The sequence below is a fragment of the Heliangelus exortis genome, chromosome 1 (genome assembly GCF_036169615.1).
Source record: "Heliangelus exortis chromosome 1, bHelExo1.hap1, whole genome shotgun sequence".
NCBI lineage: Eukaryota > Metazoa > Chordata > Aves > Apodiformes > Trochilidae > Heliangelus > Heliangelus exortis.
The window spans coordinates 19834735-19854309 of NC_092422.1; the positions used below are offsets into that span (position 1 = coordinate 19834735).

Here is a 19575-nt window from a genome sequence, read left to right on the forward strand (position 1 = left end):
CCAGCCCCAGCCCCAGCCCCAGCCCCAGCTCTCCCCCGCCATGCCGCGGCCTGCTTGCCCTCCTGCCCAGGGACTACAGCTCCCGGCAGGCGGCGCGCCACTCCACCGGCAGAAGACTACATCTCCCAGGGTACTCCGCGCAAGCAAGACTACAACTCCCAGCATGCGTCGCGCCGCCATCTCCTCCCCCGTCTGTACTACATTTCCCAGCGTGCTGCAGTCGCCGCAAGGCATGCCGGGGCGTCCGGGGGCGGGGCCCTGGCGCAGCCCGCCGCCCGCCGCCCGCCGCCTTCCACGTGGTGCGCTGCCCGCCGCGCCCGGGGCCGGGGAGGTGCCCGCGGTTTGCGACGTTTTTTTGCGGCAGTGCGGCCAGGCACGGCCGCCGTATTCCGCCCCGGGAGACCGGGTGTTGTGCCGCTGGCTGGCGGGGCGGGGAGCGGAGCGGGAGCGGGCAGCCGGGGACGGGGCTCGGGGAGGAAGGAAGGAAAGAGAAAGGAAGGGAAGGAGGGAGGGAGGAGCCCCGCCGCCGCCGCCCGCCCCTGGATGGTCCGCGGGGCGGCTCGGGGGCCTCCTCCTCCTCCTGGTGCTGCTGCTGCTGCTGCCGCCGCCGGGCGGTCGCGGCGAGGCGGGGCGCGGCGGGGAGCGCGGGTGTCGGTGTCGGCTCGGCTCGGCGCGGCGGGCGCTGAAGATGGACTATGACTTCAAGGTGAAGCTGACGGGGGAACGCGAGCGGGTGGAGGACCTCTTCGAGTACGAGGGCTGCAAGGTGGGCAGGGGCACCTACGGGCACGTCTACAAAGCCAAGCGGAAGGACGGGTGAGTGAGGAGCGGGGCTCCCCGCCACCGCCGCGGCCCCCATCCCCTTCCCCCCGCGGACCCCCGGGCCTCCCCCGGGCCCGCTGATCCCACTGCCCGTCTCGTCCGGCGCCCACCTCCTCCTGCCCCCGGTCTGTGTCCCCCCGGCAATGCCGCCCCTTCTCCGGGGCGGGTAAGACTGCAGCCGCCCGGTTAAACCCCGGTTGTGCTTCCCGGGGGTGCTCCGGTCCCCGCGGGTCACGCTGAGCGCTCCCGTCCCTCAGGGCAGTGCCGGAGCCCCGATTGGGTACGGGTGGCTCTCGGAGAAAAAATGTAGTTGAGGAAAGCGCTTAAATCGAATTATTTTCGTGGTGAGTACATCAGTAGCCACTTATGTTCAGTGTGATCCTCAGCTTCGCAGAACAGGGCTTTTTTCTTTCTTTTTTCCTTTCTTTCTTTTTTTTATATGCTTTTTTGTTGTTGTTGTTTGATTTATTACTTGTAGTCACCATTTTGGGTATTCTTTCTGGCAGCTTCAGGAATCGAAGGCTGCTGGTCCTTTCAGGGCTCTAAAATCCTCTAAACCAGCTTTTTTTGTGTGACCAGCTTTCAGCGCAGACCTGAGCAAACCAATTTCTTTGCATAAATGTTTTAAGGAGAGATCCAGCAAACTGTCATTTAGGTTTCCCTCGTCCATGACATGGCATCACTTGCTGCACAGCAGAACAATAGGAAGTAGGGAGCAGGAGAGGCAGGGAGAGGCACTGGCTGTTCTCCTACCAGGGTCTAAATTCATAATTATATCCCTGTGTCTCATCCCAGTGGTGCTCTGCATGCTGCCGTTCAGATAAGGTGTATTTTAAGTCTGGGTTTTGTTTTTACAGGCGATAAATAAAAAAAAAACTTTCAAAGCAGGCTGTGGTCAGTCATGACTGAAGTACCATCCGGCTCTGCTTACATAAGCTTTAATTCTAGAAATGCTTTAGCCTTTCTGTGCAGAAGGGTTGTAAAGGGATTGGTTGCACTTTGTCTTGTCTGTGTCTTAAACATGCAGCACAGTTTTTATTTAATTGCAGCACAGTTAATTCAGTGTGAATTTTGTTTGCTGGTATGCTTCAACTAACTACTTTTCCCCTCAAATTTTGATCCTTCAAACTGTTCATAGAGAAATTCTTATCTTGCTTGAATTCTTTTTTTTTTAATTTTTTCTTTTCTTGGGGGAGAAGGGGAAGGAACTGTTGTGAGTTTGATAAGCTCAAGTCTCCTTACATGCAGGTATTAACATTGCTGGTACAGCCAGCCCTAGTTTCAGTACTGATAAGGATACCTGTACTAGGAAAAATAAAGGGAGATACTGAAAGATAAGAGTGAATTTCTAATGTTCTCACCAGCCTCTTCTTTGCAGCTGTTGAGCATGTTGGCCTGCAGCAGCATGTAGGGAATTCAGCATATGGTACTGGTGAGGCATGTATTCAGACATACATTTGGTCAAATCATAGGTTTGCCTGGTGTTGTCTGGGAGAGTTTAGAGTTGCTGGTGCTAGTGTTGTTTTGAGACATTTCAAATAAAGAGAATTGTGTGCTTTTAGAAAGATTGTTAATCAAGTGTGGCTTTAAAGTAGAATTTTCTCTCAGTTCTGAACGTGTGTGATTATAAATCCCATGTCCTCTTGGTGAGGGGGGAATCAAGGTGTGGTATTTGATTAGAGTTTGCAAAAAAAAAAACAACCCACAGTGTAAATCGTCTCCTTTTTTGTGTTATTGTTCCTTAATGTGCTTTCCCCTTCCCTAGTACATTTTTTTTACCTTCCAGATTTCTGATAACTTTGCTGTGTAATTGCCCTTGGACAATCACCAAAATGCTCAAAATAGAAATATTCATGGATGCTTTGGTAACTTGTAGTGTACTTGTACATATGTGATCTTAAATTGTATGTATGGAATTAGATTTGAAATTAAAGGTTCTGTTTACATCCGTTTATCCAATGGAATCAATTAAATTGCAAAAGCAAACGTGCAATAACATTTTGTTTCCTTGAAGTGATGGTAATATATGTGTGGATGTCTTTCAGTGGGGAGTGTATGAAACAGAATTCAAAGTTTTTGCAATGTTATATTTAAATACAGGAAAAAATATTCTGACCTTGTTTCAGTATTCCCCAAGTGGTACATACTGATGGATGAACAACCTGCTTTTTTAGTTGCTTGTAGTATTTATACAGTTCAAACTTTCTCTACATAGTGTTTGCTATGTTTCAGTTTTCACAATTTTTTTCTCTTGAACTTAGAGGTTTAAAGCAAACTCTCTTCTAATTCTTATTTAAACAGCACAAATTTTCTAAGTCTAGTAGCATGTACCACAAATTTGTAGAGTCATTTCAAAAGTGGACTCCAGGACTGTATATGTTTTGTTAAAAATATTGGGGCAGCTTTTTCTTAAATGATGTAATCTACATCTGGATGTCTAATTAATAAACATGGGAAAGAACTAAACTTTAATAATTCAGTTTGTGCAAAGTTTGTTCAAAAGTCCTATATGATAAAAATCCGGTTTAAGAGTCGTAGGAACTAATGTCTTCAGTATGATTGCAGTCTTTACCTCCCCACCCCATTTTTTTTTTGTGATTGCTCTTACAGCTGCCTCTGAGGTGCAACATGGCTGTTCAAAACTAGGTAAAAACTACCTAATTGTAGAAGTTAATTGTATGTCTCTCAAACTATAAGGCAATGTTTTTTGGGGACAGTTACATAGAAATCATGAAAGAGGTGCTCTCTAGTCTGGGCTTTAGTGCCTTGCCAAGGCTGTGACCTGGATTTTAAGCCCTGCTCTAACTAAAAACCCAGCCCAGCCCTGTGCTGCCAAACAGTGAGGCACGGGGCTCAACTGCTCCATCTCAGAGGATCACCAGGTACAGCTCCGTGGAGGTTTCTTACATATTTGCTGCTAAAATTGACCCAGCTGAGCATCAAATCAGTTGAGTGACAATGTCATTCCCTGGAGCAAAGTTCTGCCTTGTGCATTATCTGCAGCAAGATTGCATACCATGCTTAAGTTCTTATTTTATTTCCTCTTGTTTTTAAGTTTGTGATTTTGTTGACTGAAAATAATCTTCCTGGCTTTTTATTAAATGGTGCTGTCTTTCTTTCATTGGTGCAGTACCTGTTGTGAGCTCTAAAACCTTCTTAGAGCAAAATCTATGTGACTGGTGGGGTTTGTTCCCCATCTGAAACACTAGTGTGGTATTTTACTTTTTTGGATCCAGAAAATAGCAGTTACTTCTTGCAAAAAAGCTACTTCATGTGCTATTAGGATGCTCCCTCAGGAGCATTGCCCAAAGCTACCTATTTGACACATGCCAGACTTGAAGAGTATGCCAGCATTTTCTAGTCTGTTGGGCTAGCATACAGGTTTGATTATTTTTTTAATTGACCAACTTGGACTCCTTCAAAGCTAATGAGGAACTGAGTGCCAGTACGGGCTGGTGGAGGTGGTGGGGCACGAGGGGGCTCCTTGTGCAAGGCTGGATGCTGTAGGATGTCTATGTTTCTGCTTACTGGTTAAGATGATATTGCAAGAATCAGCATGATTATCTCTCAAAAACTTTTTTATGAGAGAAACTGAAGAGATTGGGAGTATTTTGTGTGGGGAAAAAAGAGAAGGCAGGATGTGTTTAAATTAGATAAAAAATGAATTGTTTGGGTACTGTAAAAGATGCTATTCTTGTTTCACAGTATTTGAATAGGGGGAGATGGACTTTTTGTGGTGAATGATAAAAAATATTTTAATTCAACATGGATAAATTGTGTAACCAGTTCTCAAAGGAGAAAAATGTAAGCTAAGAGCTTAGTGTCCATTCTGTAGTGTTACTAAGAAGTTTTGCTTCTGAGTTTTGTAATAATCTGAATGCTCTTCTGCTCTAGAAGTTAGGCTGCTGTATTAGAGATCAGACCAAGCTCAAGTACATACAGAAGAGCCCACTTGGTTTACTTGAGGCATTTGGTTTTTTCTTTATTTCAACCCTTGGGTGTTCATAAGGTTGGTATCAAATTAGTGAGAAATTTTACTTGGGAAGAAGTGAAACAGCAGATCAGGACTTTAAACTGCTTGATACATTCTGTACTGAACCTTTGCAGGAGTTTTGTCATGAACTTCATGCTGTTAGTTTTCACTAACAGCTTCCAAACAGCTTTTGTCATCTCTCAGTTTAGTAGACATGAGGGTTTGGGTTTTTCTGGCTGAATGTTCATCTGTGTTGATTTTAATTCTTTTGAACCTAAGCAGTTGGAGCAGATCAGAGGCAGGCGGTGAGAGCTGTGGAGTAGGCATGCAAGCCTTTGGCTTAAGACTCCTGTGAACAATAGCATGGAATTTCCAAATGCCACAGGCTTTATTTATGTATGCAATATGTGGTATTATCTTGTTAAAATACATGCCCTAAGTCTTTTTTGGATCCATTGCCATAGTAGTTAAAGTTCCTAATTAAACTACATCCACATAATGAGTTATACATGAGATACTGCATGAAGTCTTGTTCTCCCTAATTTTTTCTGGTTAACCACTCGTACAGCTCTCTTCCCATCTGTTTCCTTCCCTTCTCACCAAGTTAGATGGCTCCAGGCCGCATAGGTTTTTAAGGTCATGCAGTTGAGTGAGTCCTTTTGTGGCCCTTGGACTTTTTTTTTATCTTGTCACAGATCTGTTGATTTATTTTCATAGTCAGCAGCAAAGGTGGAGCTGGCACAGCTGGGATTTAGTGTTCCATTCGTAGCTGGAGCCTTCGACAAGCTCATGAAGGAGGGTGTGAGAACAGGGTTGCCAAACACCAAAGATCTGTATCTGCTTTTATTCTGGATTTACAAATTAGAATAATATGGGTACATAATGGGGACATGTTACGCTGTACTTGATTTCTCATGAGGTAAGAGGGGAGTAGGGGATGTTTTTTGAGGGTGCTGATTATAGAGAGGGTACATGACAGAGAAGGTAGTGAGGTAGTGAGTGAGTCTTAGCTATTCTTTGATTCTTCTGTTTTGAAGTCTTTTAGAAGTGGTTTCTTTAAAAAAAAAAACAAAACAACAAACCAAAATGGAAACAAGAACAAAACAACTGAGATTACCTTTATTACCTTTACAATCTGAGGAGCTCTAATTTGCAGACTCCTCTAGCAGAAATTATGAAAGATCTCTTTTCTTTAGAATAGGTTCTTTCAGCTATGCTGCAATTTGGAAACTACAGTGGAATCATAATGAAGGTACAGTGGCTCAAATTTGTGTATGGCGTGGGTGTACTCCAGCAGCTTCACGAGACCTCAAGATTACAGCCCAGAGTTGTCTGTTTTAGCATTAAAAGGTGATTTTTATGCAACTCTATCAAAATCAAACTTTTTTGCTTATAAGCCATTCATTCATGTGCCTGAAATAGTGATAGGAAGAGATAATTCATTTGATATTGAGGTGCTTCCATAATCCACCAAAATGATTTTCCACAGACAAGTAGCAGGACAGTGAGAAGCAGGGCATCAATTGCGAGTGTCTGGGTAGCAGCAGCATCTAAAAAAATTATAATTATTTATTTCCCTCTCCTCCTCCTGCCCCCAACAGTTTTCTTGGGAACGTGATTCTTTCTCTTTTGGATGTTTATCATCATGGATTTGTGATTACCTGGGATTTGTGGTTACTGGGCTGCTGTGGTTAGATGAGCTGAGTATGTGAGGCAGTGCCCAGGCTGCTGATATGGACCGTGGCTTCTCACCTCTGCTGTGGTTTGCACTGTTGGGTGCATCTCAGGTTCCAGAAGGGAACGTTGTCTTCTCATCATCTGCAGTTTGGATTTAAACAGAAAATTAGCTTAGTGAAAACTGGAAATCAGGATCAGGAGTTTTCATCCTAACAATTGGCAACCAGTATATATATAAATATTTTTTTTTTTTTTTTCAGAAGTACTGGCATGTTGGGCTCCAGCTGCAAAAAGAACTGTCCTAATGTCTGTGGTGGGATCTCCTTTGTTCTGTGCTGGCAAAAGGAATGCTATCTTCAATCTTTACCATTTTGTGTATTTTTTTTTTTTTTTTTCCTCTTAGAATAAATTGCTTTTGCTTGCTTTGTCTATATTTTTGCCATGCAGCTTATCAGCTTGTCTTTCAAACTTGGCTCTGGTTCTTAATTCTGGAGTATAATCCTTTCATTTCAGAGTGTGATGTTAATCTGAATTTTTACAGAGGAGTCTGTAATTTCAGTGATAGGTGGATTTCTCTGGCTTTCTTGTGTGGCTGCCTTGGAAGCAGCAGAAGTGGGATAGTTATTTGAGACTGATGCTCATATAGAATATGCTTATAGGGAGGGACATAAACAGCTGAATGGTCTGGTAGTGTCTTATGTTTGGAGAGTATCATAAATGGCTAAAATTTGAAAACAAAAGTTAGCATTGGTTAGACAGACAACTGAAATTTCCCAAATAGCCCTTTTGTCTCTAGACTCCTATATTCATAAGATAACTTCTGATTTCCAGTGTCAAGCCTAATGCCCTCCTAGTTTTTGCACACATTAAGCTAATATGTAACTGAATATGAAAACGAAATGGAAATGTCTGGGAAACATCAATGGCTGCAGAATGTCAAAACTGACAGCAGACAGTGGAGAGTTGGTATTGGTTTGATTTAATTGTCCTCTCCTGTGCTAAAAATGGGCCCTTAGGCATGCACTTCTTAAAGCATGAAATTTTTGAAGGACATCTGCAATAGATGAGCTATTGTGTAGCATTTTTTTAGTCACCTTGGAGAATGAATCCTGTGGGGGTTTGTATCCCTTTCACAAACTTCTGAAAAATTTCAAGGTAACTTCAGGGCAGAATAAACTATTCCATTTCCTTCTCCACCCACATCAAGACTGCATAAAGTCATCAGCAGTGCCTGGAGAGTGGAACTGTGGGTAGCATCATGCACTGGAAATAAGTTGTGGAGGTGAAAGACAAAGCCTATCCAGAAATATCAAGATGACTGGTAGCATGTTGGAAACAACTACTGCACTGTTGGCTTTTGGGACTGCAGTGCAGATAATGTGCTGTCGTTTAATGAACAGAAAAAAAATGGTGTATGCTGTAGGCTGTGTGTTGTTAAGGAAGAGGAGATGAACCTGGAGCTTCAGGAGAAGGTGAGAGAAGAGGTGAAGGTGTCTGGGAGGTTCTGCAGGGCTCAGTAACTGAGTTTGGACATGGTATCTGCATGGGAAAGCACCTGTTTGTGCAGCTGGACTAGGTGTGTGCTATGGCAGTGAGTTCTTGGTGCTAACACTCTGGGGACAGGGGCAAAAGTGACAAAGATGGAAACTTTCCTGTAGTTGAGAGTGATCAGTGTAGAGCAGCACTCTCAGGGCAAGTAAAGGTGAGTCAGGAATCTGGGTCCTGGAGGTCTCCTGGACCAGGAGGACAGATCTTGCAGCTCTTGGTTCTGGCACTGAGTTTTAAGAATCCTGATATCAATTATGGATAAACTGCACCTGCCCTGGAATGTGCCCCTTATATCTGAGAACAGGAAAAAAATGGCAGCATTAAAAGGATTAATCTAATTTTGCTATCTCATGCATTTGAAGAAAAGTACCTGAAGAACAACAGTTTGGGTAGATTAGCAGGTAAATGGTGAGTGCACACAGTCAGATAATTTGCAGTGCAGAATCAATTCTTTAGTGAGCAGGTTGAAAAAGTGTTTATTCTTATCTGATTAAGTGGTTCTTTTCTTTCGTGCTTTTACAGGACCTTTCCCGGCCAGTACAGATTCTAAAAGAGTAACTCTGTATTGGGTGAATATCTGGATGTATCCCTTGGCCTTTTCACTGACTTTAAACAGTATTTCTTTTGGTTTCTGCATGTGGTAGCTATTCTGTAGAAAATACAGCTTTCAAATTTTTCCGCAAAAACATCACAAGTGTCTTAACCATAAAGGGGGAAAAAAAAATTGATGTTATAATCTACACATACTGATGACTACTGTTTCTGAAACTATTGAAGCACAAGAAATTTTGTGGCTTTACAGAGTCCTTGTATAAGGAGATTTGAGGTAGTAGCTGATCTTGAGCTACTACAAAATTTGAAGATGAGACTTGCAGCCTTGCTGTCTTGAAGTCACACAGGCTGAAATAGTCCTGGTTGTAGCTTTTTGTAGCCTTGCATTGTAGTTGCATGACTCATAGCATTTATGAAAACTGATTTTATTTATTCCCTCCCCAAGGCTTTTTACTTTATTGTGCAATTATCTGCTGTCTAAATGCAAATTCAGATTGGAAATGTACTTTCAGCTAGGGTTCTCTTCTAGGATGAGGTAAATAATGTGTTGTGTGAAAGTTGTCTGTGTGTTCTGTCAGTCTGCTGCCCTGAGGAATCTTTTATTTGATCAGTTCAAATGATGTGAGGTAAAAATGCTGTGGTTTCTGGGCATGTGTTGAGGGAAGAGGAACTGCCCCGTTTTAAAATGAGCCAGCCAGTAGCTTGGTTTTGCAATATTTTAAACTGCTCGAAATTGTGGACACTGACTGTATGTAGATGATGGTAATTAGTTCATCCTCCTCTACTAATTTAAGTCTGAAAATTTCTAAGATTTAACATGCACAAAATATAAGTTTGTTCAAGTAAAGTAATGAAGCTGAAGCAGGAACACGAAGATACTTTGCTAATAAAAGGCCTGGTTTTTTGGGTTTTTTTTTGTTTGTTTTTTTGTTTTTTTGGTGGTTGTTTTTTTTTGGTACCCTTCAACAGTTCAAAGAAGCCCCTCATGACTTAGGGGAAATAAGGGAATAAGGAAATAAGGTTTCAGTTTCAGACTCCAGCCCTCATGCTCCTCTCCCCGCTGCAGCCCTCCATCTTTTCTTTGCAAACTTGGCAAGTGCTGCTCCCTGTTCCTGCTCCCTGCGGCTGATAACCATTCAGGAGGGTTTTGTGTTCTGGCTGGCTAGCCTGCTGTTCTCTCTTGTCTCCTCAGAGGCTCGACAAATGGTTTCTGAGACCTTGTCAAGTACCCATAATAGTACATTTGGGATTACAGCATAGCTGTATTCATAGCTACAATTTTTTGTTAGGTACAAGGCCACTCGTGAACTAGTTGCTAACTTTTGTGTATTGTAGCCCCCTCGTTTGAGACATAGCTATTTGAATAAATATATTGAATTTTATACAGATAATATGAAATCCTTAGCAGCCTGTATAGGAAAGGATGGACATTGGGTAGACAGTTTAGCATTCTTTTTTATGGAGAATTCTACTGATGCTGCCTGTGTGTTACATATCCTTGTGAACAACTGAGTTGAGCATCTGAAGATCAGGATTTCAAAAAGTCCTTGTAAAATTGTATGCAATACTTGATCAAAAAGATACTGCTGCTTGGGCAACAGTTTGTTTTTAGTTGCATCTTAACTACCTTTGAGTGTTGAGTGGTAGTATGGCAAAACACATTGTGCAGTCAGTTTAGAATTTGCAGGAAGAGAACTGTAAACCAGAATAAAAGCTGCAGATATTTTCTTCAAAGGACAAAATGTTCAAGAGAACATAGTGGTTTTCTCAACTACAGATGATAGCCTAAACACCCAAAATTAAAATGTCTTGAAAAAAATGCACATGTTTAGTGAATAGGGAAGAACACAACTAAAAGGTCACTGAAACAATCTGCCTGTTTTTCTGGGAAAGCTCCGTGCTGTGTGCTTGTAACACCTTGCATACAAGATGTTGACATTTGAATAAAGGACACTTGAGAGTTGCACTAAAAAAGAAGACTCAATTCATTACTGTCTGTGTGAATAATACCCACAGCTGACAACTTGGAACACAAAAAAGATCTGAAATGCAGCAAATCCGATTCCACCTTGTGTTTCTGGCCAAGGTGTGTTTTCTGGGAGAGGCATAACCTTACCCTGTGAGGAGGAGCTCTAGCTGCAGGTGTGCTTTCAATTACACTTTGCATTCAGACACTGAATAATTGCTCAGTGAAGCCTTGGAAAGTCAGGTTTCATCAACTGGGTTTTTCTCACGGAACTACTGTGCGAGGTATGGAGCATAACAAAAGCAACAGGAGCAAGCTCTACCTGGGTGGACTTCAGGACAGCAAAGCGGTGAATTTCTCCTGAGTGTAATTTGAATCTTATATAACATTTTGTGCTTGAATTGCTTGGGGTTCAAACTCTTTTATTTATGAGTGAACGTCAATCCTGCTTAAGCAGGGTTGGACAAAACAACCCCTCACAAGTAGATGCACTAACAGTGCCATTCAGTGTTATGTTAATTCAGTTTCATAAAAGCTCAGCTGGAATCTTGCATGACTCTGCCAGGTGAGCATCAGATATTGAAAGACTTGGGGGAAAAAAAAAAAAAGGTAGATACTGCAACAACACTGAAAGCTTTATGGGTAGAATTCCAGGCATATGTGAAGGGGGAAAGTAGTGTTAGGACTGCATTTCCATCTGGCTGACTAGTTTGCCTATGCTGTGTGAGATCAGAAAGGCTACAAAGCAGAAAATACAGCAATGAATGGCTCATTAGCCTCATTTAATTTGGGTGGATGCTTTGTTAGGGAGAGATGTCAAGGAAAAACTTTGGAACAGTGAGTAGCTGCTTACTGAAACAGCTAGTCAGGGCACCACAATGGTAGAATCAACTCAGGATTTGGGGTGAAAGAGTAGACTCAAACTTTTACTGCTGAGGGCTGTCTGTAGCAGACTTGGTTTGTACTATGCTCCTGGGGGGACACTGAATCTATACAAGGTTAAGAACTCTGTTTGAAGTACCACTTCATTTCAGTTTTAAAAAAAAAAAAAAAAAAAAAAAAAAAATTGAAGAAGTGGGGTGATGATGATGGGAGGAGGCTTTCTAAAGCTGAAAGAAAGCCAAGAAAGTGAAATGTTGCAAGCTCCTTGGGAACCATTTTTGAAACTTCTCAGGATTCTCAGTGAGCAAATGGATCACTCATCAAGACATGCTGCAAAACCCATCAATTAAAAAAAATCTGACATGGCCAAATAGTAGAATAAAGAAAGACCTTGGGAGTGAGAATATGTTCTCTGAAAAATTGAGTCTTAATGTGAATTGATGAATATGAAAAAGAAGGTAAGTGATGGTAGGCTAAATGTAAAAATGTAGTGTGACCTGCCCTCTCCCAGCCATACACCCTCAAAACCATACCCAGCCTCTCCTTGCCCTTCCCTAACCTTGAGAAACTACTTAAAGAAATGAAATGTATCTTCCTTTCCTCTCTTTTTCTGATGCATCAGTAGCAGAATGCTATCTGTAGGACCGAGGGACCACTGAACTATCAGAATGTTTAGAGAAGCTGAAATGACAGCAGAAAACCTCTGGGTTTTAATGTGCATTATAAAAGAGCACAATGAAATGGAGGAGTGGAGGTGAAGGAATACATCAGGAGATCAGTGCCAAGATGCAGTGTTTGGGGAAGGGGTAGTTTGAACAAACTGAAGGGCAGTCAGTTGTCAAGGTGAGATGTTACACATCAGAAGGAGTTACAGAATGAAACAATATATAAGCATATGACCAGAAAATAGAACTCCAATACTTTAAATTGTCCCAGTCATAGAAGATTAGAAAGGGGCAGTGGTGAGATTAGATCCTTGAAGGAGTTACTCAGAGAGGAAACTACTAATTAGTAAGCTGAGTGAAGAACAGAGATAGTGGACACATGAAAGGTGCTGTGCTGAAGACAACAGCCATATAAAACACATTTAGTATCTAGGTCTTCAGAATTCTTCGACAGAGTTAACATACAGGTTAAGGTATCATAGTTGCCAAAAGGTACTCTGTGAAGTCCCCTTACCAAAGTCTGAAACTGAACACAGAGATGGTCCTTTGGATAGAGAAGTTAGTTAGGTAAAGATGCAAAAATAACGGTCAGAATTCATTAGTGGAATCTTTTTTGTGCTCAGAAGTTTTGTTTAGAAATAAAAAATAAATAGTTGAGCAACAGGTTTGCTGATGAGAGTGAGTTGTAGTAGTAAAGGTAAGTAGTGATTGTGAGAGCTTGGCCCCAAGTGTTACAAAGTCCTTCTCCAATAATATATTGTACTCATTGATGTGAAATGGTGTGTGCTAAAATGATCCTTTCTTTACTTATTACTTTAAAAAAGGTTTCAAAGTTTATAGTGACAGTTTTGTGAGAGTACCAGCTCAGAGGCAAGTAATTGCTAAAAAGCAGAGACTTGCTAGCAATGGAGCGAAGCACACAGCACGGTGTCACTCTTGCTGTAAATCCTATTTTCACTACTGTAAGCACTTCTAATCCTTTCATCCCTGGCAGAACATAATAGATCTCAGGACGGCCCACAAGGATAATCAGAAATGTGGAGCAGTGTCTGTATGAAAACTGTAGTCATTCCCATAGATGAGGACTCTTGCATGTGTGAGAGTGAGGAATGGGGACAATCTCAGAAATCCTGAGTGTCATCAAGAAGATAGGAAACATTTGTTCAGTGATTTCAAATTTATGAAAGATGCTGTTAGATAAGAAAAATATGTGAACCTGTAGCTGCTACGTGAGAATTGTAGAGTGAGTGGCTTGGATTGGAAGGGATCTTTAGAGGTCATCTAGTTCCAACCCGCCTGTATGGGCAGGGACACCTCCCACTAGACCCAACCTGGCCTTGAATGCTTCCAGGGAGAGGGCATCCACAGCTTCTCTGGACATCCTCTCTCACCACCCTCACAGTGAAGAATGTTTGTGACTGTAAAAGTTTTTCATCATAAAAGTGTTTTTTAACACAGCAAATATTTTGTTTCCTCCATGTAAACCAAATAATTTCACACATTTAATTAGTGAAGAAAAATAGGCCAGAAATAGAAGTTAGACAATAAGATTACCTCTCTCTGAAGTTTACACCATTGCTTAACCTCTGTTTATTGTTTGCTTTTCGCAACAGATGCTTTTAAGTGTTGTGCTGTCTTTATGCAGCTTATAGTTCCTGAAATGATAAAAATGCTGACTTCAGAGCAGCCTCAGGGAAAGAATGTACAAATGAAATACAGCAGTCTTTTCCTTTATAGAGGATTTGTATAGGTACCACTTGTCTTGCTTTATATAAGGGTATTGGTAAAACTTTTATGTCCTTTAATAAAGCAGCACAGAGCTTTCAGTCTGGAGAGGGGTATTGCTGCCCATCAACAAGTCTCCTCATAGGAACCATCTGCATTTTGTGGTTTTAAAACTGAGTGTTTATACTGGCTGTCAAATTACAATTTTGTAGGAGAAAGTAGGAGAATATAATAAAATCCCAGGCTTTTTTTCTTTTGTGAAACTTATGTGCTGAAGTTAATTGCAGAGCTCGGTGGGGGGTGGTGGTGGTTTGTTTTTAAATTTTTATTTTAATTTTAAAATTATGCACGACCAGGGGAAGCTTTTTCTTTTCTCCCTCCCTCCCATCCCTTAATTTTCTTTTGCTCTTACCAAATACTTTGGTGCTGAGTTTGATACTCATCATACCCCACTCTAGACTAACAGAATATTTCAACTTGGCAAGTAGAACTGGGTAACTTTTTGTCAGATGCAAGAGGTGAACTCTGCCATGAAGTGAGGCACAGCTGAGGGCTGGCATAAAGGGAGGGTTTTTCTGGGTAGGAGCAGGAAGGCAGAGGTGTCAAGGAAAGGCTTTTCTTTTGACAGCAGCAAATTCTTACATCAAAAGAACCACACGTACAATGTATCATTAAATTTGAACTTGCTTTGAACTTCTTGCCAAACTACATGTTGTGGTGAAAGGTGTTAATTTTATAAAATCAAAGAACAACAGTAATAAAGTGAACCAGTAATTGTGTTCACCGCATATAACAGCTGTCTCAGAAGTGCTAATGTTTATTGACTTGCTGCTGGTGGCTTTTCCTCCAGCTGTGGGAAATGACCTTTTCTTTACCCATGACAAGGTCTGATTACTGAAGGATTTGTTTTGAAGTAGAATATATTCTCAGCATAAGCTTTGCTAGCTGATAAGCATAATGATGCTCTTCTGGGACAGTAATCTTGCCATGTCCTGTGAGTATTTGGGTATGGATGAAGTATGAATGTCCAAGTTAGATCCTTAATAAACTCAGTTCTGTTAGTAAATCTTCCCTGCAATAACTTCTTTGTATTAGCATTTTGATGAGCAGTACTGCCTTTTATCTTCACATGACAACTTGTGAATTTAGATTCGAGTTAATGAAATGTACTTCAGTCACAAACTATGTTCATTGTACTCTTCAATCTTTTGTTTCCAGGAAGGGGGGCTAATAGCAACAAGAAAGGGCACACACTGGCCTTATTTTTTTCTTTTTTCTGTTTGTGAATATGCTTTTTTCGTGGAGAAAAGCATTTACATGATTTGCTTGTTGTACATCATGTACATATCTTTAAAAAGAAAAAAAAAATCCCTAACCATGTGAGTTTCTTGAAATGTTGCCTTAGAGTTAAGTCTTGAAATTTCTTCTTCTGCTAGGTTGTTTAGTACTTGGATTTAAATGTGATCTTTCTATTAGACCTTCTTTAAATTAAATTTAAATTCAGATAGATATTATTGACAAACTCGGAAGATAGTTGCTGCCTAACATTAAGGTAGTAATATATTTTTATTTTGTCTTTGGAAGAAAAAGAAGGAGTGAACAGTAGGGTAATGAAAACAATATGAGGTTTCTCTCAACTTCTCTGAATTTTGCAATTTATGTAAATTTAAAGATAGGACTCTGCACACATTTCCCTAAGGCTAACCAAAGCTTACTGTGATCATACAGCACATTGGTTGAAACGCTTCAATGTGGCTGTAATCTGTGACACCTCTTTGCAAAATTTAGTGTTGAATTGATTAATGGGAGCAGTTTCTCAAGATCATGTGAAAGGTCCATCTGTCTGTCTGTGACAGGTAACTCTAACAGATCTTAGGAAGTGAAGTAAGACTATGGCAAACGTGGATCAGTGCTTTCCTACTGACATGCTTCTGCTTCATCTGGTATCCAGTATTTCTGTATTAAGGTGGAATGAAAATTTGGGCTTCTGAATTTATGCTGTGTGTTCACTTGTAGTTATTCCTACAAGTATTCCAACCTATAGCTCCAGCCTTTGGGTTTCTTTTTTTTTCCTACGGTTACAAGAAGCAAAATCTATGGATTGCTTTAGTTTGGCACCAAGCTTTGGAATTACTTCCTTTAAGAGACAGTTACCATTGCACACATTGTAAATAGTAGAACAAACTCTTGAATTCTGAATAAGTATTACTATTCCTTTAAATTCAAAGTTGTGACCTCACACTACTCAATTGTATTGAAAAGGTGGGAAGTTTTAAGTTTTTCTGTAGTAAATTATCCTCAAAGTTCTGTACATACACATCCAGAATAGCTTTCTCCTTACTAGCTATGTTTTGGAAATGTTGTCAGACTTGAAAAACAGCATTAGGTATTAGCTGTATGTCTTGAAAAATGCATAATAAATGTGCTTACTGCACAGCTGTGGAACTATATACAGTCAGTTGAATCCTCAGCAAAGTAGTTCTCTATCTCACAGTCCCACGTAGAACACTTCGGATTGGAAGGGATCTTTAAAAGGTACCTGGTTCAACCTTCCACTCAAAGCAGAACCAACTTTGAAATTAACTTGGACTGCTTTGTTTCTTATGCATCTGAGTTTTAAATATCTCTGAGCATGAAAAATTCTAACAAATCTGCTCTACTTTCTGGCTCCCCACGTTTTTTTTTTCTTCATAATATCTAATGGGAAGGCTTGCTTTGTCACTGCTTTGCTGGGCACCTCCAGGAAGAGCCTGGCTTCTTCCCTATACCCCCCCCTAATGAGCTATCTGAAGGCAGCAGAAGAATCCCTTCTTAGCCATCTCTGAAGGCTGAACAAACCTGGCTCTCAGCCTCTCCTTTCATGTCATGTGTTTCAGACTCCTTGTGGTGCTTTGCAGGACTTGCTCAGTAAGAAATGGAACATGGAGCTTCCAGATGTAGTTTCACAAGTGCTGAATATAGAGGAATAATAATCTTCCACCTGCTGGGTACACTCTTGCTCATACAACCAAGTATTTGACAGAGGCACATGGTGTGTCAAGTTCAGCTTGTCTACCAGGATCCCCAGGTCTTTCTCTGTAAAGCTGCTCTTGACCCACTTGGCAGTGTGTCCAGTTGTGTGGGCTTATTCCAAAGTAGTGACAGGTATTTGCACTTGCCTTTGAACTTTCTGAAGTTCTTGTCTGACTATTTTTCCTGTCCATTGAGGTCTGTCCAAATGACATCTCAGTCATGAGTCATCTCAGTCATCTTGGTCTTGGTGCTTTATCTTTTGTCCTCAATTTAGCATCATTCATGGATTTGCTGAGGATGCCCTACATCCTGTTGTTAAAGAAGTTACATCAGCTTCAGTATCTCTGCACTAGTAACTGGCAGCCTATGGGATTTGTACTGTTGATTAAAACCAATTAAGTGTGGTGATCCAATTGATTTTTCATCTGCTCTGTAGTTCAGCTGTCCAAGTTCTCTGTCTAATTTGGCTGGAAGTATACTCTGAGATCACATTACAATCTTTGCTAAGGTTAAGGTAAAATCCAGTGCTTTTCCTTTGTCCATGAAGCCCCAGACCTTCTGTTGTGGGGAGGACCATCAGATTGGTGAGGCACAGCTCATGCTTGGAGAATCCTTGTGAGCTATTCAAAAGTCATTTATTTTCATTTGCATTATAGTCATCTGCTGTAATACCATTGAACTTTTTCATGCTTCTTCAAGAGAGTCCTGATGTTTTCCCTTGTTTAGTTGCTAGGAACATCACCATGACCTTTTACAGATGATAGAGGGGCTTTGTGATGACATTTGCCAGCTCTGTTGAGCACCCTTGAGTGCAGCCCACCTGGTCCATGAAGCTGTGCATGTGGACAGTTTGAAGTCATCCCTAATTTGTTTTCCTATCCTTGCTTTCACAAGAGCTGTAGCACAAGTCTTGGGAATGTGGTAGCTGTGGGAGTGGACTGTGTGAAAGTCGGTGCCAAGAAGGCATTGAGAACCTCAACCTCTTTTGTGTCCTTAGTTACTTGGTTCTGGGCTGGTATTTAAGAAATACAAAATGCAAAAATAAATCAACTCCTGGTATAGTATCTTAATCTGGTAAGAAAATTCAGTGCTTGGAATGGAATGTTGGAAAAAGAGGTAATCCTGTTCTTCCAGGTCTCAATTTGAATGGGTGCTCATCTTGCTGTACTTTCTGGAAGCTGATGTGTTGTTATGGTGTGTGTTTTAAGTGCCCACTGTGTATTACAGCATTGGCATTTAGTATAAATGCATAAAATCTTTCAGATTCAAAAATTGCATTTGTGCATTAGTATGCTTCAAAGGAACTAAATTACTACTCTTTCCTATAGAATTCACTGGGTGTTATGTGTCACTAGGTTGATTTTAATTTCTTTAAAAATCTGATTTAAAAGCAGGTTCAAAAAATAACACTGCTGTGACCTGGGGGAGGAGGCAGGGAATGATGCCACAAAATGAAAATGCCAAGTCTCCTAAGTGTAATAATTTGCTGTCTAAGTGTTTTGATAGCTGTGTATTTTGCTAAATTCTCCTTCCATTTAATAGAACATCGAGGGGAGGAGAGACAAAGAAAACCAGCTGGAATGTCAAAGTTTAGCTCCATGTTACCTTTCTCTTAATTTGTATTACTTTTAAGTAACCTGTAACAAACCCTCTGCAGTTATTTCCTTGGTTGATGTTCTGGTAGGTAATAAAGATTTAACATTTTTTGCCTTACCTGGCTACCATAGCTCCTGTCTGTATTTTACTGTTAATGAATGAGCAACTGCTCAGGGCTTGGAGTTACTCAGTGTTCATCTAGGTGAGTTGTTCAAAGCTAAGATGCTGTACAGTACAAATGAATTTTTAGCTAGTAAAATAAAAATGCTGTACTGAATGCACTGAGGGAATTTTTAGTACTGCTGAGGCTGAATCACTCCAGCAGTAGTGTGACAGTGATACTGACTCAGGATGTGTTGCACTTACTACTATTGATGTTAATGAAATTCTCAAGGGTAGATTTAAAAAAACCCAAAACATAACAACCCATGTGTTTTGTTAGTAAGCTTATCTTTTAATTATCAGGATTTCTGTTTTCTTTAGGGAGTAAGAACCATAAACAATTAACAGATTCCTTGGAGTTTTCTGTAGGAGAGATGCTACATTTACAGTTCCCTGTGGTAGTTGTAAGCCCGTAGAGTCTGTTCCCCTCAGATGTTTAACTCCACTAAAGTTTTATGTTGTCTTGTTTATAATGACAAAACTGTTCCTAAATGGTGACCAGCTAATTTTGAATTTGAGATCTTTTTAAATTTGTAATGTAAATTTAGTATTATCACCAATGATTTTAAGGCTTTGTTACTTTATTCTGAGGTTTTTATTACTCAATTGAATTTTAAACAGTTCTAGTGATCTGAATAAAGGGTATATTGTAACATTGTGCCAATACATTTCTACAAAATGTGTGGTATATGAGGTGAAATAACAGTAGAACTGATTTTTTTTTAAACTGGTTCTATGTAATAGGCCTCCTCTTTATCCATATGTAGGATATTTTCTCTCATTTGCTGGACAGATTTGTGCTTAAAGTATCCTTCTAAATAGAGCAGAAATACCAGGCATTTTAATACTGAAGACTTGTGATGTGCTCACATTCAGCAGGCATCTGTTCCTACTCATTTTGATTTTTTTTTTTGATTTTTTTTTTAATTTTTTTCAGATAGACTTCATGCTTCCTATGGTGCCATTGTACTCCCAAGTTTAGTAGAACTTTAAAA

The 19575-nt window shown here is 40.7% G+C and overlaps 1 protein-coding gene and 1 long non-coding RNA gene across 6 annotated transcripts in view; one reads left to right on the forward strand and one right to left on the reverse strand.

Moving 5' to 3' along the window:
• Window positions 1-321: 321 nt before the first annotated feature.
• Window positions 322-19575, forward strand: part of CDK8 (cyclin dependent kinase 8) — a 70988-nt gene continuing 51734 nt past the window's right edge. For 2 of the 5 annotated variants that reach the window (XM_071736224.1, XM_071736233.1), the window contains exon 1: window positions 545-816. In XM_071736224.1, the coding sequence (XP_071592325.1) occupies window positions 689-816 (128 nt within the window). In that variant the 5' untranslated portion in view covers window positions 545-688. Of the gene's footprint in view, window positions 817-19575 lie in introns of all 5 variants that reach the window. The other 3 variants (XM_071736252.1, XM_071736242.1, XM_071736262.1) reach the window with 3 other exon arrangements.
• LOC139792631 (uncharacterized) lies at window positions 5470-10812 on the reverse strand. The gene is made up of 2 exons (XR_011724326.1): window positions 8248-10812; window positions 5470-8039 (listed from the first exon to the last, which is right to left on the reverse strand). It is a non-coding gene; the product is annotated as an uncharacterized lncRNA (long non-coding RNA).